This window comes from Oryctolagus cuniculus, chromosome 3, assembly GCF_964237555.1.
Source record: "Oryctolagus cuniculus chromosome 3, mOryCun1.1, whole genome shotgun sequence".
In the NCBI taxonomy this organism is placed as follows: Eukaryota; Metazoa; Chordata; class Mammalia; order Lagomorpha; family Leporidae; genus Oryctolagus; species Oryctolagus cuniculus.
Genome location: NC_091434.1, coordinates 2,813,307 through 2,837,796, shown reverse-complemented (window position 1 = coordinate 2,837,796; position 24,490 = coordinate 2,813,307). Strand labels below are relative to the sequence as shown.

General features: G+C 58.1%; 1 protein-coding gene across 1 annotated transcript in view; it reads right to left on the bottom strand.

The window, feature by feature from the left end:
* The window catches only part of COL6A3 (collagen type VI alpha 3 chain), an 88,174-nt gene that overhangs the window by 49,108 nt on the left and 14,576 nt on the right, over positions 1 to 24,490 (bottom strand). Inside the window, exons 2-8 of the mRNA XM_051838217.2 lie at positions 22,750 to 22,870; positions 20,724 to 21,341; positions 14,801 to 15,403; positions 8,022 to 8,606; positions 5,353 to 5,952; positions 3,082 to 3,654; positions 1,100 to 1,708 (exon numbers count right to left, since the gene is read on the bottom strand). Coding sequence (XP_051694177.2) covers positions 1,100 to 1,708; positions 3,082 to 3,654; positions 5,353 to 5,952; positions 8,022 to 8,606; positions 14,801 to 15,403; positions 20,724 to 21,341; positions 22,750 to 22,840 — 3,679 coding nt within the window. The 5' untranslated portion in view covers positions 22,841 to 22,870. The remainder of the gene's footprint in view (positions 1 to 1,099; positions 1,709 to 3,081; positions 3,655 to 5,352; positions 5,953 to 8,021; positions 8,607 to 14,800; positions 15,404 to 20,723; positions 21,342 to 22,749; positions 22,871 to 24,490) is intronic.

The following is a 24,490-nucleotide window of genomic DNA, read 5'->3' as shown; positions in this document are numbered from 1 at the left end:
GTAGGGTGGGAAGCAGGAGAGGCCAAGGGCAGAAGGTCGGGCCTCTGCAGGGCGGGAGGGGGGCACCGGGAGCCACGCTGCTATTGGAGGAGCCGCACACCTCCCTGGCGGCCCCTCCTGCCACCCTGTTGGAGGGAGCTGAGCTGAAGACCCCAGGGCACTTCTATCATGGAGGAAGCAAATCCTCTCTCATCCTGCCTACCCCACTGATTCCCAAATTCATCCGATCGTGAACCTTCTAGAACATTCTATGGAAGCCACATTGGGTGTGCTGCTCTGTCCTGGGCACCAGCGAGGAGAAACTGACCCCTCTCAATTGCACCCAGTGAGCCAGACCCTCCCATCACTACCTAGAGGATACTGCCCCCTGCACCCAATTTTTTCTTTCACCTCCACCCCCTGGTCCCTCACCCCCTCCCCCTTCAAGCCACTAAAGAGAAAGGACATAAAGGACGTGGACCTCCCCAGCACTGACTGCCCCTTCCCGCACCGACGGCGTTCATAGAGCGGTGGCAGCCACATTGCCTCCTTCCCACTCAGAAGCAGGAGTCCCCACACTTCCTGGCTCATTGTAGGAGCCACAGAGGGGCAGGGGAGGAAGCAGCTACGGCCTGAGACCCGGGGGCCTCCCTGGCCGGGAGACCCTGCTGAGCACTGGGAACGTCGGAACGTGACCACGCCAGGCCGGCCCTGGAGACTCCGGTATTTCAGAGGCTGCCTCTGCTGACCACGTGCCTGCAGTCAGCTCCCTTCTGACCAGACCTGGCTGCTGGCTTACCCCAGGGGGGCTGCTCAGACTGGCGTGGAGTGGGCGTGGACCCGAGGGGCCGGACCCTCCCTTTGGATGTCCACACAGAAGCCGCTGTGCGGAATCAGGGGGTCTGGACCCCAAGCTAAGCATCCGACCCTCTTAGAGACTTCAACGTGGCCATTCTTTGCTCAAACCAAGGCCATTTCTGGCCACGAAGGCCAAAAGGCACCTGGCTCCTCATCTCTCACATGTCTCCATTTTCCCCTCTCCATAGCAGAGGAAGTGAGCCTGAAAACTCGGGGTAGCCCACAGCCCGCACAAGGACCCTGCCACAAAGCCCCTCCTTACCCGGGCTCGGGGGAGGCAGGAAGATCGGCTGCAGCCTGCTGAGCTCCTCCCGATTGAGCTGGGTCACCCGCTCCGAGATGACCTGCTGCACCGTCCCCAGCTCCCGGAAGGTGGGGATGGCCACGGCGAAGTCGGGGATGAAAGAGATGGTCTGCATCTCTGAGATGTCGGCGTTGCCGATGCCAATGCCGATGGGCACAGCCCCGCCCCTCTTCAGCACCACCGAGGGGCCCCGCACGTCGTCCCCAGACCTGTCGGCCGTCAGCACGATGAGCAGCTGCGGGACGCCCTCTGCCATCCTGCTGCCCGCCGAGCTGACCAGGATATTCCTCAGGACGAAGTCCAGGGCGGCCCCCGTGTTGGGGGTCGGCCCGCCCAGCGGGGCCAGTCTGCCGATGGCGCCGAGGACGCCCTGCCGGTCCATGTAGGAGTTGAGGTAGAACTCGGGCCTGGTGCGGTCGCTGTACTGCACCAGGGCCACGCGGACGCGGTCCGGGCCCACGTCCAGGCTCTCCACCACTCTCTGCACAAACTCCTTCAGCAGAGGGAAGCCGCTGCGGACGCCCTCGGAGCCGTCGATCAGGAACACCACGTCCTTCTCACCTGAGACTGGGAGGAGACAGCCCGGTGAGCCCACAGCACACAGCGGGCGACTTCCCACCCACGTGGGGGGCTCCCCCAGGAAGTCCAAGGCCAAATCTCGGAACCCGTGCACAGGGCTCTCAGGTGTGATTAGGTAAAGGACTCAGGGAATGAGGACATCATTCTGGATTGCCCAATGTCACCAAGTGTCAGAGAGAGAGAGAGAGAGAGAGAGAGAGAGAATACTCAGCTCCGAGGATGCAGGAATGGGCCAGGAGCCCACTGAGGCAGGCACTTCCGTGAGCTGGAAACGCACACAGCAGTAACTGCCCCGTGTGCGCAGGAGGCAGTGTTGTGGGACCTTCAGCTGGGACCCCACCTGGGACCCCACACCCCACTGCAGAGCACCTGAGTTCAAGCCCCAGCTCCACTCCCGACTCCAGCTCCCTGCCAATGCCCCTGGGAGGTGCTGCCCAGTGCTTGGGCCCCTGCACCCATGAGGGAGGCCCAGACGGAGCTCCTGGCTCCTGGCTTCAGCCTGGCCCAGCCCTGGCTGCTGTGCTCATCAGAACAAACCAGCAAAGGGAACATCTCTCCCCACCCACCCCCACCTCTCTCTCTCTCTCCTCTCTGCTTTCTCTCTCACTCTGCCTTTAAGCAATATACTAAAGAAAACCCGGATGTCGGGGAGAGCTCTGGGTCGGCGGGGCTGGCGTCAGAGACGGGAGGTTTCCAGCGCTCTGCTCCAGCCTCAAGCGGACCAATGGGGAAACAGACACACGACCCAGATGCCGGAGCTCCACCCAAGGCCCACAGTGACCGGGCTGGCGGCCAGTGTGGAGGCCCCAGAGGCCCCACTGGGGAAGTGAAATTACTCTTCCCGCTGCATTTTGTCACCGAGCGCCGAGTGGAGAAGCAGATTAGCAGCTGGGAATTTCGGCGGTGTGTATGACGGAGTTTGTCCACCTCCCCTAGTGCCTGTGATTCTTGATGGGCCCAGGGAAGGAATGATGGCACAGCGACACCCACCTAACGTAAGGGCACCAAAGGGAGGGGACGGTGGGGACTCTTAGCTCTGCTGGGACCACGTTCTGTGGCTTTCATTATGCATATGGTAAAAACACTGGGTTTCTTAAAAAAAAAAAAAAAGGTTTTCAACTACTGATATCTAAATCTTTCTAATGCATCTTACTACGAAATAGTCTACCGACCTAAAAATAATCCTGGTTCGCCCTAGAGCGCGGTCAGAAAGAGCAGAAACAGAACCCATACTGCAGCGCCCTGCAGAGGTTTGCTCCCCTATCCATGTCCCGCCCTCCCTGCAGCTCAGCCAGGCGTCTGTGGAGGAGCTGACGCCCGCGGCCTGTGCTCAGCGCCCGCTGGGGCGCGTCTGCCCGTACCTGGCGCTGGGGCCCCGTTCTGCACGGATTTGAGGAGGTTCACAATCTGAGGCTGCAGGTCCCCGATCTTGGGCAGCGACTCGGCGACCAGGATGAACGCAGGGGAGGGCACGATCTTCTCCAGCTCGCTGGGGTCTGCGTTCTTGGCTTGCAGGATGAAGGGCACGACGCTGCTCCTCTTCAGGTTGTCCGCCGGGCCGTCCACGCGGTCGGAGGACCGGCCGGCCACCAGCAGCACCAGGAACTGCAGCACGCCGTCCTCGACGCGGCTGCCCGCCGACTTCACGAACACATACCTCTGCGCGTAGTCCAGCGCGTAGCCCAGGTTCAGGGCTTTGCCCGTCTTGATCTTCATCCTCTTCACCAGGCTCAGGATGTCCGGCTTGTTCTGGTGCTCGTCGAAACGCGACTCCACCCTGACGTCATCGCTGTACTGAGCCACGGCCACCCGCGTCCCCTCCGGCTGCACGTCCAGCTCCTCAATGATCCTGTACAGGAAGTCGCGGACGGCAGGGAACTGGCCCACGAGATTGGCGGAGCCGTCCAAGAGGAACAGGATGTCTCGCTTGCTCTCTGCAAAGAAAGCGGATCGGGACGCGGTGAGGAAAGAGGGCCGACGGGCGCCACGCTGCCGTCAGCCCGGCACCGCCAGCACGCGACCATGCATCTGACGACCACTGTACCAGCAAGACGGAAAACCCCACACACGCGTCATGAGAACACCCTTCTTCTGCAAAGCCAGGCATACGTGTGAAACAACAGTAGCACCGGTCAGTCTACCGAGTCCAGCGTCACGCTTCCAGGACAGAGCCCCACTGGGGCTGTCCCCACACTGCGTGGCATCAGCCCTGGGGAACAGACAGCACTTTCCAGGTGCCGTAAGCAAAATGAGTTAAAATGTGGTCTTTAAGGAACTTTGGCTTCAAACATTGGCCCATGTTCCAGACAGACAGGCTGAGGAGGTCAGCCCTCCGAGTCGCTACTCGTCTGCTCTAAGTGGGTGTCTTTTCATTCAAGTTGAGGCTCAAAAGCGTGCCCACCGTGGCTCTGCCTGAGCTTTCCAGCCCATAGTAATCCAGCCCCAGCAAGCATGGATGCACAGTTCAAACGGTTCCAGAACCATTACAACTGCGTTTCCGTTTATTCGGTCTTGCCATCGTCTGTGTGACGTCAGCAAGCTGGCAGATCAAACGCATCCAAATGTCATCGCCGTAAGGATTTGAAATAAGGGGCCGGCGCTTTGGCGTAGCAGGTAACGCCACCTCCTGCAGTGCCGGCATCCCATATGGGCACCGGTTCGAGTCCCGGATGCTCCACTTTCCATCCAGGTCTCTGCTGTGGCCTGGGAAGTCAGTAGAAGATGGCCCAAACCTATGGGCCCCTGCACCCACGTGGGAGACCTGGAATAATTTCCAGGCTCCTGGCGTCAGATTGGCCCAGCTCTGGCCACTGCGACCATTTGGGGAGTGAACCAGCATAATGAAGGCCTCTCTCTCTCTCTCTCTTTCTGCCTCTGCCTCACAAATAAATAATAAATCTTTAAAAAAATTTTGAAATAAGAATTATCCAGCTGTCATCTGGAAGCCATTCTACCATTGCACCAAGACTCACAAATGATTTTCAAGATCCAGCTGATTTTGAACATAAAAATGTAGTAAACTGCCCACACCACACTCAGGTGCCCGGGACCGAGCCCCTGTGCTGCTCCCAACTCGAGCTTCCTGCCGATGCAGACCCTGGGAGGCAGCAGGTGAAGGTCAAGTGCTTGGGCTTCTGCACCCGTGTGGGAGAGCTGGATGGAGGGCCCCTGGCTTTCACTCGGCCTGGCCCTGGCTGCCACAGGCCTTTGGAGAGTGAACCAGCAAATGGCAGCTCACTCTCTTGCTCTCTCTGTCTCTCAAATGCCATGAAACTCAATAATAAAAGCTTGAACGTAATAAAGACAATAAGCACAGTTTTCTGACAGCCCATGGCCCCTCGAGCGTCGCCCCCTGTCCCTTGGTCCCCATCTGATTTCCTCCACTCCAGGACCTCATTAGGAAGAGCAGGTGAGAGGAGTCTGGATGGAGCGTGCGCTGGACTTCTAGACTGTTGTTCACAGACACCTTCGAACCAAGAACCTAAATTTGCTGGTACAGTGTCTCAAGCCCCCATTCCAAACGCACCGCCCGAAGTGAGCCCACTGTCTCCCCACGGCTCACAGCGCTCCTGAGCTCGGGCTGGCCGCGAACCCGCGAAAGAGGCGTCCCGGGCCGGTGGGTGGGCCGTTACCTGGCTGGGCGAGCGGAACCTCCTGCACGCCTCCGCTAACATAAGTGGTTAGGGGCTGAATCAGCTGCTGCGGCAAAGCTGGCAGGGAGCTGAAATCGTCCATGAGATACACCAGGCTGGGGTTAAAAGCAATCTGCTCAAGCTCAGCCTTATTGGCCCGGTTGGCCCCCACACAAAAGGTCAGGATGCCCGCGCGGGCCAGGGCATTGGCAGCTGGCAGGTAGGAGTCCTGAGCCGGCCCGGCCGTGAGCAGGAGCAGGAGCTGCGGCACGTGTTCCCGGATCCTGCTGCCGCCGGCTTCGGAGAAGTGGTTGGCATGGACATAGCTCAGGGCCGAGCCCGTGTTGAGGCCCGACCCGCCCTGGAGCTGCAGCTGCCGCAGGTGAGCCAGCAGCTCGGGCTTGGTCTGGTACGTGTCAAGCGAGAACTCCGTGACCGGAGAGTCGCTGAATTGCACTAAACCCACACGGATGTTGTCGCTTCCGACATCGAGGCTGTTAACTAGGCTCACGACAAAGTCCCGCACGTAAGGGAAATTGGTCTGTCCGACGTTGACCGAGCCGTCCAGAAGGAACATGATATCCCTTTTGTTTGCGTGAACTGCAGTGAAGCACAGAAAACAAGGTGAGACGCACACGCCCCGGGACGCTCTTCATGTGTGCACAGCCCCTGTGCACACATGCCGACACTCAGGACAGAGAGAGGTGCACGCACGCACCCCCGGGACGCTCTTCATGTGTGCACAGCCCCCGTGCACGCATGCCGACACTCAGGACAGAGAGAGGTGCACACACGCGCCCCCGGGGCGCTCCTCATGTGTGCACAGCCCCTGTGCACGCATGCCGACACTCAGGACAGAGAGAGGTGCACGCACGCGCCCCTGGGACGCTCCTCATGTGTGCACAGCCCCCGTGCACGCATGCCGACACTCAGGACAGAGAGAGGTGCACGCACGCGCCCCTGGGACGCTCCTCATGTGTGCACAGCCCCCGTGCACGCATGCCGACACTCAGGACAGAGAGAGGTGCACGCACGCACCCCTGGGGCGCTCCTCATGTGTGCACAGCCCCCTGCACACATGCCGACACTCAGGACAGAGAGAGGTGCACGCACGCGCCCCCGGGGCGCTCCTCATGTGTGCACAGCCCCTGTGCACACATGCCGACACTCAGGACAGAGAGAGGTGCACGCACGCGCCCCCAGGACGCTCCTCATGTGTGCACAGCCCCCTGCACACATGCCGACACTCAGGACAGAGAGAGGCAGCCAGCGTGGCAGAGTGCGTCAGACACACAACAGGCGGCTGCTGCGGTCCTCGAGTGGTGGCCGGTGCTTGTGAGGTGAACCTGTGGCAAGTGTGCAGAACCGAGCTGGCTCAGAGAGAAATGGCAGCAAAGTGAGGGCGTCCGCAGCCCGCCAAGCCCACGGGATCCTGTGCTCAGAGCCTCCTGCCCTGGAGGGGACCCTGTATAGGGCTGTGCCTGTCGGCATCACTCAGAGTCCAGCCAGCCAGGTTGGGGCTCACCCGTCTACACTCACCCAGGAGCCCTCTGCCGACGGCCTAGGAGCAGTTAGCCCACATTAACCTGCAGCTGTCAATCTGAGGGTCCCTGGGTGTCCCGTGGGTCATTCTCTGCTGATCTCTCCTACTGGGAGTCATTGCGTTGCCAGGCAACAATACAGCCAGTGTCCGGGGAATCAGCCGGTGGTGAGATGACCACATCGTGGGTGACAGAAAAAGGCAGAGAGACTGTTTGCTCTCCCTGGCCAAGCTCCTATCCAGGAACAGGAGCAAGCGTCAGTCTCACACCAGCAGTCCCCCAACACGTCCAGCTTCTGCTTTCAAAGCTTTGTGTCCCGTTTCTTCCCTGATGCCTCACTGTGGACCTAACAGCTAATGTTATCCCAGCCCCACCCGGGCTACGGACTAGGCGTTTTAAGAAGGTTTTTCAGAAAAGAGAGAGAGAGAGGGAGAGAGAGGGAGAGAGAGGGAGAGAGAGGGAGAGAGAGGGGGTTCTCAGGAGAGCGGGGGTGTGAGAGAGCATGCGTGTGGGCAGAGCGGTCCCACAGTGCGGGGGCCAGGGAGGTGCGAAGTCGGAGTCCGTGATAATCATCTTCCCTCCGTGAGGAACGGCGCATCGTGTTTATCCACTGCGTGAGCTCGAAGCCTTGGTTCTGTCCTGGAAACGTTCCCTGGACAACCCTGCTAAACGAGGGATCTGGGCCTCACACCACCACTCGTGCTCTCCTCGTAAGGAGTGGAGAGGGGAGAGGCAGTTAGGAGCTCCTGACACTACTGACCCGACATCAGTCCAGAAAGGGGCGGAGCCAGGCTCCTCCCTGGCGGTGAGGTGGAGGAGGGTGGCCCGGGTCACCGGCAGAAACACAAAACAACCGGGACCCAGCTGGGCACGGCGATGAGAATCAACCTCCTCGGCCAGAGCCTCCGAGAGAGGTGGCCCTGGGCCCCCCAGCTTGGGCCACACGAGTCCTGCTGCGTGACGTTGTCAACCCCACAACTCCAGCCAGGTGAAGGGAAGCCTGGAAGGAGTCGTTCCCTCCCTGACCACTTAGACAAATCAGCTAAGCACGAAGCTCCACTGTGTCTCGCTCTCAAAGACCCTGCCCGCAGAGCGCCCTCGGGGTGTCTGGAGCCGTGGCCACCATACCTTCCGTGGTTCCAGAGAGTGTCCTCAGGGGCGCCAGCACGCTGCCCAGCATGGCCTGCAACGGGGCCGCCCGGAACTCGGCGGCGGTGAACACCAGGGTGGGGTCGAACGCGATCTCCTCCAGCTCCGCCTGGTCGGCCACGTTGTTCCCGATGGCGAAGGCCAGGATGCTGCTCCTCTTCAGCTCCTGGGCCGGCTGGCTGACGTCATCCATGGACTTACCGCCCGTGACCAGCACCAAGAGCCTGGGCACGCCCTCGGCGGCCCGGTAGCCGGCGGAGCTCGTGAACAGGTTGTTGCGAACGAAGTCCAGGGCGGAGCCCGTGTTCAGGGCCGCCCCGTCCAGGGGCTTCATTCTCCGCACGGCGGTTATGACCTCCCTCTTGGTGGGGTAGGTATTGAAATAGAACTCGGGCCTGACCGTGTCCGCGTACTGGGCCACTGCCACCTGGATCAGGTCCTGCCCGATTTCCAGCCTCTGCAGGACTTTGATGATGAAGTCTCGGATGGCGTTGAAGTTGGCCGGTCCCAGTTTGGAGGAGCCGTCCACCAGGAAGACTATGTCTCTCTTGTTGACTTCAATGACTGTAGGTAGCAACAGCACAGGGTGAGTAGGATGCTCTTGCACCCAGCGACGACTTTCTGCAACGCTAACCCCACTTAAAGGGCACTCCCATTTGCACTGGGCGATGCCCCAGGGACTTGGCGCAAGGTCCATGCGAGCCCCAGGCACAGTCCTCCCTCTAAGAAGGCAGGTTGGCTCTCCTCCCACCCTGCCCACTCTTAGCCACATTCTACAAAATGGCTGCACAAAAGCAACTATGGTTTTAGTAGCCACCTGTGTTAGCACGCTGTCAATAAGAAGCTAGTAAGTTCTGTCTTGCCACAGACATACAGTTTGGCCAGAATGAAACCAGCACTTGGGTAATTAAAGAAATTATTTGTGGTGGGTCAGCTGCGCAGAAAACCCTTCGCTTCCCAAACTTGACTTTCAAAAAGCACAGCGCTAAGTGCAGAAGCCAAATGAGCACAACCTCCCTGCTGTGTTCAGTTCTGAATTCCCTGTCGTCATTTCTCAGCCCCCTCCCCACTGCAAAAAATGCTTAGCACCAGAAAACTTGGAAAAACGAAATCAACACTGAAGCCAGAAAGTAGCCCAAGGTTTCCACCCCAGAGACCTGTGCTCCAAAGGTCCTAAATGACATAGGAACACAGCGATCAAACACAAACCAGAGAGCAAAACTCGCCTCCACATGACCCCCACCCAGCCCCGCCCAGAGAGCGAGGACGTCCACTTAGCCGCTGTGTCACAGGCAGAGAACCCAATGAGACCACAGCCCCTGACCCAGGAGCCTGGGAGTCCCCAAGACACAAAGGCACGGCGGACCCTGGGAGGTGTGTGTCTGCTGGAGTGCCTGTCTCTGTCGCCAGGGAGCCGAAGGCAGGGGCTTTGTGACGCAGGGTCTGGCATGGTCATTGTCACCGACATCCATCTGGGCTCTCCTTCCTTCCTTTGCTTTCTCTTTCTTTTTCCTTTGGTTTAGAACCTGCTGTGTCTCTCAGCTACCCCTTCGGTTTGGGTTTAAAATATCTTTGCTGGGTCAGTTTTGCCCAGTGATGGAACCAGGGAGTCATGATGCTGGCCAAATGGTGCCCAGGATGAAAACCCTAGATTTAAGTGGAGTAATAACAGCTTTTGTGATTCTGTGTGCTAATGTAGCACACTTTTGTAAGATCTTAGAAATGGCAAGTATCCATTAGTGCATGTTGACATGCTGCTTTGGGCAAAAATGTATTGTTTGATCTCACAATTTGTACTTCCAGTGACAGCAGTTAAAACAGGCATAGAATGGTGGTAGTGATGCTATTCTATTGACAGATAACTGGAACTTCACATTTAATTGTATAAAACATACTGTGGGCAGTAGGCAGCCAGTAAATGTTTGTTCCTTGTACCCCTCAGTATGGTTGATATTTTTACCACCTTCCTGCCTGCCATTCTGACTTTACTGAATCAACCTGTAGACCAGAGAATTAATAAAATGTTATTGTAGAAGAGATGATGGGGAAATCGGTATATCATGCAGATACCATACAAAATTCTCTTGTGATGTAAAAATTGCAGTTTATTATTGCTTGTGCCTAAGCTGTTTAAGTGAATATTAAAGGGCTTGGAGAAAAAAAATATCTTCGCTGGGGACCACGTTGTGTTGCAGTGGGTAAAGCCACCACTTGTAACACTGGCATCCCATATGGGTACCAGCTCATGTCCCTGCAGCTCCACTTCCAATCCAGCTCCCTGGTGACAGACTGGGAAAGCAGCAGAAGATGGCCCAAGTGCTTGGACCTATACCCACATGGGAGACCCAGAGGAGGCTCCTGGCTCCTGGCTTTGGCTTACTCTGTCCATTGCAGCCATCTAAGGCGTGAACCAACAGATAGAAGATCTTTCTCTCTCTGTCTCTCCCTGTCTCTCTGTAACTGTGTCTCTCAAATGCATAAATACATTTTTTAAAAAGTAAATAAATAAATGTCTTTAATGTAAACCTGTATATGTTGACGTCCACTGGACTTTTCAAACTTCGTACCATTTGAGATGATACACGCATGCGTGTATGTGTGTAATATCTATTCCAGATATCAAACACCATGTACTGCCACCAAGGGCAGACAGACAGACAGACATTCCTGGAATGACCGGGAAGCCTTCAGCCCCAGATGGTCATTTATTCTTCGTGAGGATCAGCGGTGGGACAGCAGCAGGGCGTAGAGGGAACCGTCTCACTCTCCCCGTGCCACATTTAACAGGGCTCTGTTGCATCACCGCCAGTGGGCGGTGGGAAGGACCCACGTCCATATCTGGTGAACCAGGAAACCTCAGGGTCTCCCAGGCCCCCTCGCATGGGGTAAGAGGTCACTCGGGTTGATGTGTGTCGAAGGCCTGGGAGTTCCTGCAGGTGACACAGCCAGCACTGTGTTAGCCGGAAGCAGGAAGCATGAGAAGTATGGAGCCGCTCAGGGAGGACTGGGACGCACGCGTGTGCCGCGTGAGCGTCACCTGGCCGCCGCTCTGCAGAGCTCTGGCGTCCCCTACGGTGGTAAAGGCCTGATGCGTGGATGTCCTCCGCCCCGGTTATGAAACTTTGGGAATCTCAGAGCGGCTCTCCTGGGAGCCACGGGTAGGAGGCATTGGCATTCCTTCTGCCCACTGTGGGCCAAGCCCCGGGAACCCCCGCGTCTGTCACACCCCTGCAAAGTGAGCTGGAAGGGCCGGCCACAAGGCTCAGCTGTCTTCAGCCTCTGCCCTGCATCCCAGCAGGCCAGGAGGGGGCACGGGCGACCCTCTTCCACACTACCGCGCCCCTCGCATGTGCGAGCTGCGTCCCCTCCCTCGGGTCTGTCTTCCCGCCCACCTGTCTGCCACGCTCCAGCACTCGGGCCTGACAGCTGCCTCCTCACCTCCAGCACCTGCCTCTGAGGGCTCGCCTGGCCTCGGGGGTTCCACAGGGCTTAGTGCCCCTGTAGCCAGCCTCCTCCCTCCCCCAGCCATGGCCTTCATGCCTTCCTCGCCCTCAGTCCGCCCCTTTGTGGCTCACGCCCCTCGCTCTGTGACCACCTCCGGGGCTCTCTCACTGGAATGTCCTGGCTTCCCTTGTCCCCACCAGCCCCTGCGTGCCGGCTCTCTCTCTGCTCCACGTGTCTCCCAGGCAAGGGGGCATTCCTGGGAAACCCACACACGGGATGCCTGCACCCATCCACACGTGGGCGGTCTGCCAGCCGCCTTCCTGCCCTGCAGCTCCTGGAAGTTTGCTTCCTGCTCTCCATGGTGACCCTGTCCACCTCTGCTCTCTGCCACTGCCCTGCAAGGCCCCCCAGGCGTCGCCCAGGACACAGCCGCTCCCTCGCTTCTCCCCAGCCCACCTCCTCCTGCCTGCCACCCTTCGCCCCTACAAGACTGGCCTAAGGACATTGCCACTCCAAGGTCACCGGTTCTCCCACGTGGCCCATGCAGGGGACATGGGTGTCATCGCTCCACTGGGCCTCTCGGCACGTGGCCCCCTGTCTCGCCACCTGTCGCCCCACACTCCCGCACGTCTACGTCACGGATGCTCCCCCTCAGACTGCTGCCCAGGGCTCGGCCGCCCTTCCCCTAGCTGTACCCCTGCCATTGCTCAGGCCTGTGACACGGGGCCTCGTCTCAGCCACACAGCTCTCTCTCGGGCCTCTGCTCAGCCCACCCAGGCCTTGGGCTCACCTCCAACATGAGCCCCTTGCCTCTCCATCCTCCCAGGTTCCAAGGGAGCCGGGCTCCGGGCACCGCCGTGTGCCCCGGGCGCTCCAGCCGCCCCTGGCTTCAGAGAGTTCTGGGAGGAGCCCAGCTCCTGGGCAGCACAGGGCCCCCACTGCCGCCCCTTCTGCTGGAGCCGCCCCTCTGCTCTTATTTGCTTGGCCGCCGTGCATCTGAGCCTCTCACACAGACTGCAAAGCCCCCTTCCCTCATTCCTTCCGCCATAGCGCTGCAGAGCGTCTTCCCCTGAGTGGTCACTTTGAGAACCTCCGCCTCCCCATGGCACAGACAGACCAGCCCCAAGCGTCTGGTTGACCAGCACCGTGCCTCCGCTGCTCGGTGCAGCCACTGGCGCCCCCCAGACGGTGAGGGATGTCCGGTGAGTCTCCAACCTTCAAGACGATGCTTGCAACGAGCAGTTAAAACTCCAGCTAGCTCGGGAGATCTGCAATGGGGGCAGCCTGCCGCCCATTGTCACAAAGAACTCAAAACTCCTGGGACAGAAGTGTCCAAGAAACACAAGACCAGGGAGGCATTGTGACCGTCCCAGGACGGTGCAGCTGGTCAGCACAGGACCAAGGACCTGAGGCCGGGCCCCCGACCACAGCCGCCATCCGTCCCGGCGCTCAGAAGGCACGGAAGCTGTGCGCTTCTGGAAGTGTGCAAGCCCAGAGAATTCGGAGGGCTGTAAACCTTGGCTTGTTATCTCCCCAACTGCCAGGGCCACAAAGTGGCGCCAAGATGGAATGAGCATGAGCGGCCCAGAGCACCGGGCGGGCAGGTCCTGGGCCCTGCAGCCCCTCGCTCTCCCTAAGCTCTGTGTTTAGGCAACACCAGGAAGGGCTGGGTCTGTTTCTGCCGGGAACGTTCCGCTCGGCCTGGCCTCCCTATTGGGTCAGGGCAGGATTTCGGTCAGTTCTGAAAAGCTGGAAACCTGGAGGAGTCAAACGGAAGACACTGCCTTGGCCTTTGGGACTTAAATGTCAGGGGAGGGTCTCCTGGAGGGGGGTGTTCACAGGTGCTTTTCTAACGACGTCACCAGGACACAGTTCCAGTGTCCAGACTAAGTAGAGACGCTGCCCCGGCCGGAGCTTCCCACCGACCGTCGTCCCTACGCCCCGGGTCCCGTTGGAGAGCCACCTGCAAGGATTTGGGCCAACTCCACTGGCATTGCCCAACCCTGCCAAGGCAATGATGCCAGCTTCTCGTGTATGCAATGCCAGGACTCATGGCTGGCAAAGGGCCACCAAGCAGACGCCAGCTCCACGCAGGAGGCAGTAAGGATGCTCCCCGGTAAGACTCTAGAATGCTCCACTCCAAATTTCATGCAACGCTGTCCCCCAAAAATGCTTACTGGTAAGTTACCGTCACTCTTTTTTTCTAAGGGAAACCTCCCTGGAAGCCCGTTGGTTCAGTAGGTAAAGCAGTATCTTATTATAGCATTTATTTTGCAGATGCACGGTGGACCTGTTCCATACAAAATCAGCAAACAAAAGCTGTGAATGGGCTATTCCACACAAGACAGCGGGAGGCCCTGGCTGCAGACGGCCAGAGCCTTCTACGACTCAGCATTTCTTTGCCAATTCGCATGGAGCCCATAGTCTACTTGGGACAATGAAGCAGTCTTCCGTTTTAGCGCAAATCTTGTTAGAGGGCGCGGGGTGCAGCCAACACTAGGGGGTGAGCTGGGCGTTTCTGGAGGCCAGTGAGGTCATCGCGTCCCACATTCACCCAACAGCTCCCTACTGGCCTGGCCACCTCCTGACACGCACAGCACCTGGGAGTAACTGGTGGTCCAGAAAATGGTTCCTCAGGAGAGGAGATCCGTGTCCCCACTGCCCACACCCTCTCCCGTGCCTGCCGAATGAGTGTCCCATACGTGACTTGGTAGCTTTCAGGTTTCTCAGGAGACTCCCGTTGACCGTGTGGCCCAGACCCTCCCCGTGAGTGTCTAGCCTGACCTTGTCGCTCAAAGTAATGGACTGAGCGGGACAAGCACAAGGAAGCACCGGTGAGCACACCGTCGGCCGACTCGTCTGGGCGTCTTACCTTCAGAAGTGCACCCCTCAGTGCCCCAGCACCCCAGGGCCTGGACGAAGAGGCTCCGGCCACGAGCGCGCCGACCGCCAGAGCTCAGCGCCACGGCCTGGAGGCCTTTCCCCGGACTGCGGGGGCCCGCACTTGCCGTTTTGGGGTTAGAAACTTACACTAGAGTGGTGCTTAGTAATCCCTCAGAGGTCTGCGGCACGCGTCCTGAACACCCTCTCTCAGCCACTCACGCTCTGTGTAGGAGCCCCCGACTCACTGGTGGGTCTTCCGTTCCGTCAGACGCTCAGCACCACATCCAGGAGTCAGCTCGTCCCACAAGGCCTGAGCGCGTGTACTTACAGGTCCTCCAGAGGCGAGCCACTCGGGCACCCACCTCACCGCCGCCAAAGCCACACACCGCCTCCCCCCTCCCACACACGGATGGCGAGAAGAACATACGTACCTTGCGTGACAATGGTTGGCGGTTGCAAGACAATGTGCCTTTGGGCCACGCCCACAATGTAGGGCAGTAACTGGTCCTGGAGGTCCCCCAAGCTACGGAACTCCGGGACCGTAAACACCAGGTTGTCATCGGTAGCTATGTGCTGGAGCTCTGCCCGGGGGGCGGCCTGGGCGCCGAGGCCGAACGAGAACACGCTAGCCTGCTTCAGGGCGAGCGCCCCGTCGCGGATCTCGTCACTGGACGGCCCACCACTTATGAGGACCAGCACCTGGGGAACCCCCTCCTCCACGCGGCTGCCCCCGGCCCGGGTGAAGTGCTTCTCCACCACGAACTCGAGGGCCAGGCCGAGGTTGGCCAACTCCCCACCAGCGAACCCGAGGGCTTTCACCGCGTCCAGAACCTGGGCCTTGGAGGAGTAGGTGTCCAAGGAGAACATGGTTCTGGGCTCCTCGCTATACTGGACCACCCCCACTCGGATCTGCTGAGCTCCGACCGACAGTCTCTCAAGGACATTAACAAGGAAGTCGCGAATGACTGCGAAATGGGCACTTCCGGTGTGGTCTGATCCATCAATTAGGAAAATAACATCAGCGGAGTCTTGTGCTTTAAAAGAAAGAAATGCAAAAAATGTGAAAGCGTTAGGACCGGTGACACATGCGTCATTCAGAGTTCTGACGTGTTTCTTAGGGAACCGATAGGAAACACGAAATACAGACAAATGAAACACTGGTGACTGGGGTTCTGCATTCTGAATGGATACGAGGCAGCTTCTCAGAAGCCACGCTGTAAAAGCAAGGGGCAAGCAGCCGGGCCAGTCTGCCCCGTCTTTGCAACTGAATTCCCCGGGGAGAGAGCTGGAGTGCCTGTTCTGCAAGTTTCCGCTAAATTTGGAGGCAATGCGGTTGCGTGGAATTGTGCATTCCCAAAGCTACAGAGAAAACAGAGGAGTCCATGAACAGAAATCCAGGACGGCCTCCAAAGGCCGGCCATTTCTCCTGCTTCCTCAAGCACTTTTCGTGCCAATCCACGGCCACAAAACAGAGTCTCAGACTCACAGATTTTTGACTCATCATCCTAAGGTGTTTTGACTCCTTCAGCAAAACTCTTCTTTTTTTTTTCTCGAAACACAAAAATGGCTGAATCCTTGCACCTCTGTGAATCACAGCTCAAAGTACATTTAAGATTTCAGTTTTTAAAATGTTTTGGTGAATGTGTGCAGAACTCAAACGCAGGTGCAGGGCTGGGCACCGTTGCCTCTGTATCCAGTCACGCAATGCAGAACAATATTAAGCAGAGTGATATGGAACCAGCCATGACATCATTATCCAACTGCATTTTTATGACACCCTAAAGGATTACCCAGCGGGACCGGAGCATCTAGTCAGCCCTGCCCGACCTGCAACAATCAACCTGCCATGAGTTACAGACACGCAGCGAGCGAGGAATCATGGTCAGAAAGTGTCTGGAGCAGGGCAGCCTCATCTAGGGCATCTAAATCAGACAAATTTAACCCCGGGAAAAAGCAGCTTTACTCTTGCAGCTGTTTTTAATAACAAGTTTGTGCTCACGACAGCGAGAGACTTCATGTGAGCGTGGGTGTTCAGATTCGGGGACAGCTACATTTGGGGTGTAACTGTAACATCACACGTAAGAGCATTCGTTCTGATCTTTTAATGCCAGTGAACAATTTATATTAAATTGAATTTTTCCTTGTTCCAGTGACACTGTTTTTATTCTCACTGTGGAGAAGAGCACAGATCTTGGCTTATAAAATCGAAGCATTTGTCTCTGGGGAAATGACGTCCCAAGGTGAGCTCTCTCTGGGGATCGCGAGAGTTGGAGCCGCTCTGCCCCTGCCCTGCCGTGCACGGACACCCCCTGGGCAGATCGTTCTGCGCATAGGGCAAGGCGTCCCCCGGAAACACTGCTGCCACAGTGCTTCCTGCACGATTTCGTGAGGAGGGAGCATTTTCTACCGCGGTGAAGGTCTCCGTGTTGCTCCTCACAGCCACACGAAAGTAGCCAATAAGGTACGCTTTTTCTTAGGCCTTGAAGGTATTAGCTGCTCCTCTGCCAGGATACGAGACTGCAGAGGGGACTCTGGGAGAGACATAAAAGGATTTGCCACTCCGCACGCCAAGACATCCACAAGAAGCGTTAACTGATCAGCAGGGCACGTCGTAAGTGACGCCACGTCTTCCCCATTTCTTCACCTCCTCGCTGGCTGCGATCTGGAGTGATGTAACCAAGGGGAAGTCCTTGCACATCCTCCTCTAAGTGGCCGAACACCTCCAGCAGCGGGCCATAAAAACGTTGGATAATTTGTCATCACTGAATAACAACATTGTCCTCTTACACACACGACACCGGGACACACAGGAGCATGCGTGGGCATCCGGGAGAGCAGAGGCTCGGGGAGACACAGGAGCCACGGGCGCTCGCGCACAGCAAGGCAGACCAGCGGCCAGTGGTAGCTCTGAGAGCTGTCCTCCTAGCTACAGTGCTCGGTTTCGAAGTCGCCTGCGTTTCTGCTCCTTTGGCTCGGGCATCTCCCTGAGACCTTTTGTATGGAACAGTTTCACGGCCTCCAGGGGAACATCGCAGGCTCCTTCGGCAGCCCTGGGGAGGCTGCTCTCCTGGGCACACGCTGGGGGCACAAGGCCTCCCCTAGCTCTCCTTTCCTTCCAAAAAAGAGATCCCACCCTTCCTTCCTATGCACAGCGCAGACTGCGCATCTGCCTCACGGGTTTCTCAGGTCTTCTGTTCTACAGAGAAAGCTCGCTCTGAAAGGCTCACTGCTCTCAGCTTTCACTCCAGAACCAGGGTCCTGTCTCTCGGTGGCCGAAGCGGGGTGACCTAAGTGCAACCGCGAGGGACTGAGCCGTCGGATGGAGCTCATGCACAGTAGCCGTGACCGTGACCGTTTTGTGAGTGAGGTGCTCTTGCTTGGTGATCAGGCAAACTCTGGGTTAGTTAGCTCTGAAACCCCTCTCCTAACCAGGATCTGCCCAGTGCAGCGGGCCCCTTGCTGGTGCCGTGTGGTCCTCTCTCCAGGTCTGGTTCTATGTCCTCCCAGAGGAGGCGCTGCCCGCTAGACAGGGAGCGAGAAGGAAAGCCCCCAACTTTTTAGCAACCTCTCTAGCGCCTGCCCACCTGCCTTGCCCCAAATCTGTAAGCAGGGACGTCTCTGGGTAGAACATGCAGGGGGACGTGGAACCGGAGGGCTGGCAGCGGAACATTGATTAGAAAAGACGACAGAAACGGACGAATCCTCCACCCTGGCGCTGCTGGGGCTGGGACGCTAGAAAACAGGGATGCTTTCTGGGCGTAAAAACAAAGGTTTTGTCATCTGCGTGGGTAGGTTTGGGTAACTGTTGCCATGGTAACCCCAGTGTTTGCTCACTTGCACAACGGCTAAACATAAAGGCGAACTCGTGCACCCTGTTCCGGGAGCTCCCGCCACGGGGATGTCCCCTCCCCACGGCTCTCTGCCACTGTTTCCGCACCTGTCTCTGGTGTGCTCCCTTGCACGGAGACGTGACGGATCAGGGAACTGTGCAGACCACGACTCCTCTGGGACAGAGGGCCTCGGTAGCGCAGGCCTCGTGCCATCGCCTGGTAGCTCGAGGCTCTGCTTCGGGGTGCTCTTGGGGGTGCCCACCTCCCCCTCCTGTAATCTGGAGGGATCCGTACTTGCCCGTGATGCCGGAGGTGAGGCACGAGTGGAAGGAATGAGGGAAGACTTCTCAGGGTTAAAGACAAGGGATCCAGACTGCCTCTCACGCTTCCTGTGGGGAAGTGGGCTCGCAGCAAGGGCGGGGGCACTCCCACGCCTCCCAAGGCTTACGCCACGGGGGACCAGCGGGAACCATGTTGTGAACCTTCCGGAATGCCTTGGGTTAGTTAGCTCTGAAACCCCTCTCCTAACCAGGATCTGCCCAGTGCAGCGGGCTCCTTGCTGGTGCCGTGTGGTCCTCTCTCCAGGTCTGGTTCTGTGTCCTTAGCTGCCCCTGAGCCGCAGCACGGTCCGGGGGGCTCTGAGCTTTCTTCCGCTCAGTCTGCTGTCCCCTACGTCCCTCCCACGCAGCCCATGACCGTGCTTGGTTGATGCCCCAAAGCCTCAACTCTTCCTTCTTCCGGCTCCATCCAGCTTCTAGGACTAACGGAGACCGGCCCTGCGAGTCACCTGGCCCCTGCCTCCCGTCTCCACAGCCCCACGGGGGTAACCACTTCCAAATGCTTAAGAGCGAGACGCCCACACACCCTGCTCCCTCTGATTCTGTCCTGTCTGCGTCCACACTGCATGCCCCGTGGTCAGCTCAGAGCCTCTGAAGTCTGCATGGCTCTCGGAGCACAAGGCTCCCAGCCCTCCAGCTTCCCCATCCCCGGGGGCCTCTGTCCTCGGCGCCTGCACGTGCAGGCACAAATGAGCCTCCCCCGGGAAGTGCCTCCTCTGCACCCCGAAGCACGGCCCCCTGGGGCCACCCTCAGAAGCCCACCTGCCTCTCGCCCTCCGGCTCTTTGCCGAGCCTGGCCCTCGGTGCCCGGCCTGGAGCACGGGGCGGGGCATTCAGGACTGTACCCTCTCACGCCTCAGTCCCTCCCAGGGGAACTGTGCTTCCCTCTCTGAAGGCTCCAAGCCAGGCGACTCCTCTGCGCCTGAGACGCCCGCGGAGCCAGGGGTCCACCCGGGGGGGACAGCCCCCGGCTCCTGATCTCGGACACCACTGGGCGTCACTGCAGGCCCATGGCTGCTTCCTGAACCTCCCATGATCCCATCACACCCTGCAACATCTGCTCAAAAATAACCCCGATGCCTCCAAGCCCCGGACCCCGCCTCCCCGCCACGCACTCTGGTGAGAAGACGGAGGCTGGCGGACGTGAGCTGTCTGCACCTCCCCTCCCCACCGCACAGCCCCTCTCTCTGCCCGGGCCTCCCCTCGGAGGACGCGTGTCCCTCCTCTCCGGGGCAGTCTCTCCTCTCCCTCTTCCTCCCTACATCTGGGTGCATTTTGCCCAGAGCGACTCGCTGTCACAACTGCAGGAACTCGTGTTCTAAGCCAGGGCAGTCCCTCCACCCCGCCCTCCACTGGGCCCAGGCCTCTGTCTGAACTGTTGCTGCGAGTACATTCTGAAATTCTTGTCAAATTCCTTCTCTGTGGATCTCCAGGCCCCAGCACTGAGAGGAGAGCTAATGGGCTTGGCTGGCGGAATTAGCTCCGCACGTGTCGCTGTGCAATGGCACGGCGGTATCAGCTCGCACGGAATCAGCTTTGCAGGTGGCCCTGCTGGGGACACGAGAATCGGAAGTCTCTGTGGACACAGCCACGGCTAATGGCACAGAAGCCACGTGAGACGCCACACCCAGGGCCTCCGCCTCTGGCTCCTTCGCCAACTGTGTGTCACGTGCCCCCAGGACTCGACTTGTTCCAAACAGATTCAGACGGGGTCACACCCACGGTTTCTGACTGCTCTAACCCACCAGTCCCTGGACACAAACTCCACAGAGCACAGGAGAGGGGCTCTCTGCTCTTGCACCAGATGCAGCAGGGGACGCCTCCCGCTGGCCTCAGCCCCACCTGACACAGGGCTCTGTCGAAAGGACACCAGCCCCCGTTCCCTTAGCAGGTGGGAGGGATCTTTCTGGAACGCCTCTTCTCTGAGGGAAGTGGGCTCCTACCCAGACGCAGTCTCTCAGAGTGAACCGGTAGTTGTTCCAAGCGAGGACGTGGGGAGTGCTCTGTGTGAGATGGAGCCTGGGGTGAGGGACGATTGCAAACCTTTGTTTTTACCCCTTCAAGCAGCCATCCCCTGCCGGTACCCCCGCTGCCTCTGAGCCTCGCGTTGCTTTAAGGCCAGCACTTCCCAAGCTCATTGCCAAAGACCAGCAGGGCAGGGAGCAGCGTGGCGACATCGCCGTTACCTGTGATGTCTTTAACAGTTTCCGTGTCCCCGGCCCCTCCTGGACTCAGGGAGGAGTGCACACAGGACACCAGGCGCCCCACTATGTCAGGAAGTGAGGTGAGATTCTCTAGGTTGAAAACATGCGTGCTGAGCGGCTCGCTGGCCATTTCTCTCAACGCGCCTTCGTCTGCATCCTCAACTCCAATGGCAAACACATTAACGTCAGCAGACTTAAGTTCGGCTGAGGGCAAGGCAAGGCCGTCCTCCGAGCGTCCAGCGGTTAAGACTACGATAACCTGAGGGACCCCGGCCGCAGCCCGGCTCCCGGCAGCCGTGGTGAGGTGCTCCTGTATTATATAGGCTAATCCTTGTCCGGTCTCATTGCTCACCCCGGGGTAAGACATGTTGGAGACGTGAGAGAGCACTTCTTGGCTAGTACGATACGTATTTAACAGGAACTCGGTATGTACGCTTCCGTTGAGCTGGACCAGAGCAAAATGGAAATCACTGTCCCCCACCGCCAAGGATTCTATCACATCATATAGGAACTGTCGAACGAGTGGGAAACGCTCCTTTCCAAGGCTCCAAGAGGAATCCACTAGAAATATTATATCGGCAGCGGCACCATTTTTGACATCTTTAAAAGAAGACATTGGTTTAGGTTTTTCTACAGTTCAAGCGACTGCTTCCTATCAGCGCAAACCTTCCTAGGCAAAGTCAGCTTCCACTACGCTGTCGCTAAATCATCCGCACCTCAGCCGCCACGCGGCAGGTGCGCTGACTTACCTGAGAGGCGGGGACCTGGAGCCTGGGCTCGGCAGCGGCTGGTGCCCAGTCACAGCCGAGTTCCACACTCGGTGACCACAGCAGGGGATGCAAAAGACAATCCTGGGTGCCTCGGAACCCAAGCATGGGTCTTTGTGGCCGTTTGAGCCCCAGCTAGACCCAGCTGACCAGCCAGAGGGACGTCTGGTCACAGCTAAGCAGCCATTGCCTTATAAACTCGTTCTTCAGTTTCGGACACGGGGCGGGGTCCAGACAACAAGGAGACGTGAAAACCACCAGGGTTCTACCTGCACTAACCCCCAGCGCTTGGGGTAATTCACATGAAAAAATAAATGTAGTGAACGCGTCTGCTTTGAGTGAGGGAAACCTGTGTCTAGGTAGAGAAGGGAAAATTCACATCTTCCCAGACTTTTGGCACGAAGAAAGGTCTTCTAGCTAGTTACTGTACGTGTCTAGAGCCAGAGACATCCATGTAGATGTCAGCATGTAGCCCATTGGCAGGGGAATTCAGTCCCCCTCAAGTGGACGGACAGGTGTTCTCCAGCAGCCGCAGGCCAGGCTGGGCCATGGCCTCTACTTACCTGGTGCTGACCTAAAGCCTCAACCCTCATTCCTTCTCCACTGAAGCGAGGCCTGGCCTGGCCCGGCCGCAGAATCCCCCCCAAGGCCCCGCTGTCCAGCCCGGAGAGCCAGCCCCAAGTCCCCCCTCCCTGCTTGCACTGGGTGAAGCGTTTTTCAAGCTTCTCACCTGTCCAAGGAAACTCTCCGTAGGCTTCACTGGGGGCTCTTAAAAAACAGCTTTGGGCAACAGCTTTTCTATAGACCCAATGGTTCGAGAGGAAAAACGTCTTTCTGTGTCCAGGGTTATAGAGAAGGTGACCTTGGCTCTGTGGGGGGAGAGCCACTTCTGCCCCCAGCAGCTGTCTGGGCCTGACTTTGTGTGCTCAGGAACCCATCCATGGCAGAAGCAGAGAAAAGCCCCTCAAGGGGTGAAATGCTTAAGACACAGCTTCCTGCCTGTGCCCCGTGCAGAAACAAGCCACCGTGGTTCACACTCCAGATGGCAAGGCCGTGGTTTAGGGAAGATGACTCAACTCTCTCTGGATACTCTCCGTGGCTCTTCATCAATGACTGTGGGAATACAGGTGGGCTAGCGTCTCCTAAGAGCAGGCCTAAGCTCTGTAGCAGACTCCAGATGTCTAGGGTCAAGTCCAAGAGCAGACTCCTTGCCACAAACCCAGGGACGTTTCGGGTCTTACCTGCTTGCTGCTGCTGTTGGCCGTGAGTCGCCAAAAAGCCTGAGAGGAAGACGCACAAGGCCACAAAGGGCAAATGTCGATGTTTCCTCATTTTGCCTTTGTCTAAGCACCAAATATGAACCTGAAAGGTAAAATGGGGCAGAGGGGCACCATTAGCATTTGAGTCTTGTGCTGCAGATCCCTTGAAACCCCACGTGGTCAGTGTCCTCTGAGCACTTCCAAGGGGACTTGAAGCCTTATTCATTCCTTGGGCCAACAACAAATGAATAGCTGATAGATAGATTGATGATAGATGGATGAATGCATGGACAGAAAGATGATGGATGGATAGACAGATGACAGACGATGACAGATGATGATAGATGGACAAAAATAGATGCAGACACACACACACACACACACACACACACACACACATCTGTGTCCGTACTCATACATAGGGAAAGAGGGAGAGAGGACTAAGAGAGAGAGAGAGGGGCAAATGATAGCACCCAAGAGGCCTGCCTCCTGTGCACAGCAGGAGGCAGACCGCCCAGCATGGAGCCCCTCACTGTCCTGGCCAGGCATCTGCACACAGGCTACATCCTCCTTAAGTGGACATGCACCGTGTTGCTCCACAACCTGTAACCAAAGTACACATGAACCAACAAGACTTCTCCCTTTCACGAAAGGTGTTTCGATTGCACATACAAACAAGAATCTTGGGCTCTCCTGACTGCCTTCCTTTGACCAGTTACAAACTGCACGACCACGCCTTCTGCCCTTCCAACCGAGGCAGGCGGAACTTGGAGCAAGCAGCAGAAAGGAAAGGGGCCAGGAGCGAGGGCGCTCGCGGGCACGGAGGGCGGCCGGCGGGGGCCACGCGCTGCAGTCTGCGCCGGGGAACGTCCTGTTCAGGGAGAGCAGGGGCTGTGCCCAGACGCCGGCGAGTGCAGGCTGCTGCAACCTCGCCCTTTCTTAGGGACACTCAGTAGCCCCTGTCCAAGCCTGCCTGACACCAACCTCCAGCCTCACAAGGAACAAGCCACAGAGATCCATTAGCAGACCTGTAGCACAGTCTCCCGCTCTGCGCACCAGCAGGTGGCTACAGACGGCACTGCCAGCCAGCCACGCCCCAGTTCACGTGCGCTCAGCAGCCCGTGTCCTCGGAAACTTGTCTGTCGGCACCTCCTTTTCCTACTTCAGGCTTCCACGCCAGCCTCCTCACCCTCTCATCTCCAAGCCACGGAGATCAGCCTGGGGGCTGGGGGCTGCCTTACCCCCCAGAGAGCCGGACCAGGCCTTTCTGCCTTCCCAGGACGACACCTTTCTCCTATGCCTGCCGCGGTGCACGGCTCTACTTCCCCTTGACTTTTTCTTGGGCTACAACCAGGGGTACAGAGGGGTCTTGCACATGGGCTCTGCTTTGGCCGTCTTGGAATCAGCACCTGAGTGGAGGGTCCCTCGTTTGACTCACACGGCTGGTCCCAGCTGTGGGTCTTCGTGTCAGTGAGTCTTCCTACCCACGCTGGGGAGCGGTGCCCCGACGGCCAACAGTTTGGGGAGCAGTACTGAGAAAGAAGGACCTCGGCCACATCGGCAGCTCAGAACCACGATTCCTGGGCAACACGGACCGCGTGCCTGTGCCACAGTTCACCTCACTTCTGTTCACGTGGTCCCTCTCGGTCGACACTGATTGCCATGCTTCCGGAAAGAAACTGGGGCTCAGAGAGTGAGGAGCACACGCTCACACCTGATAAGA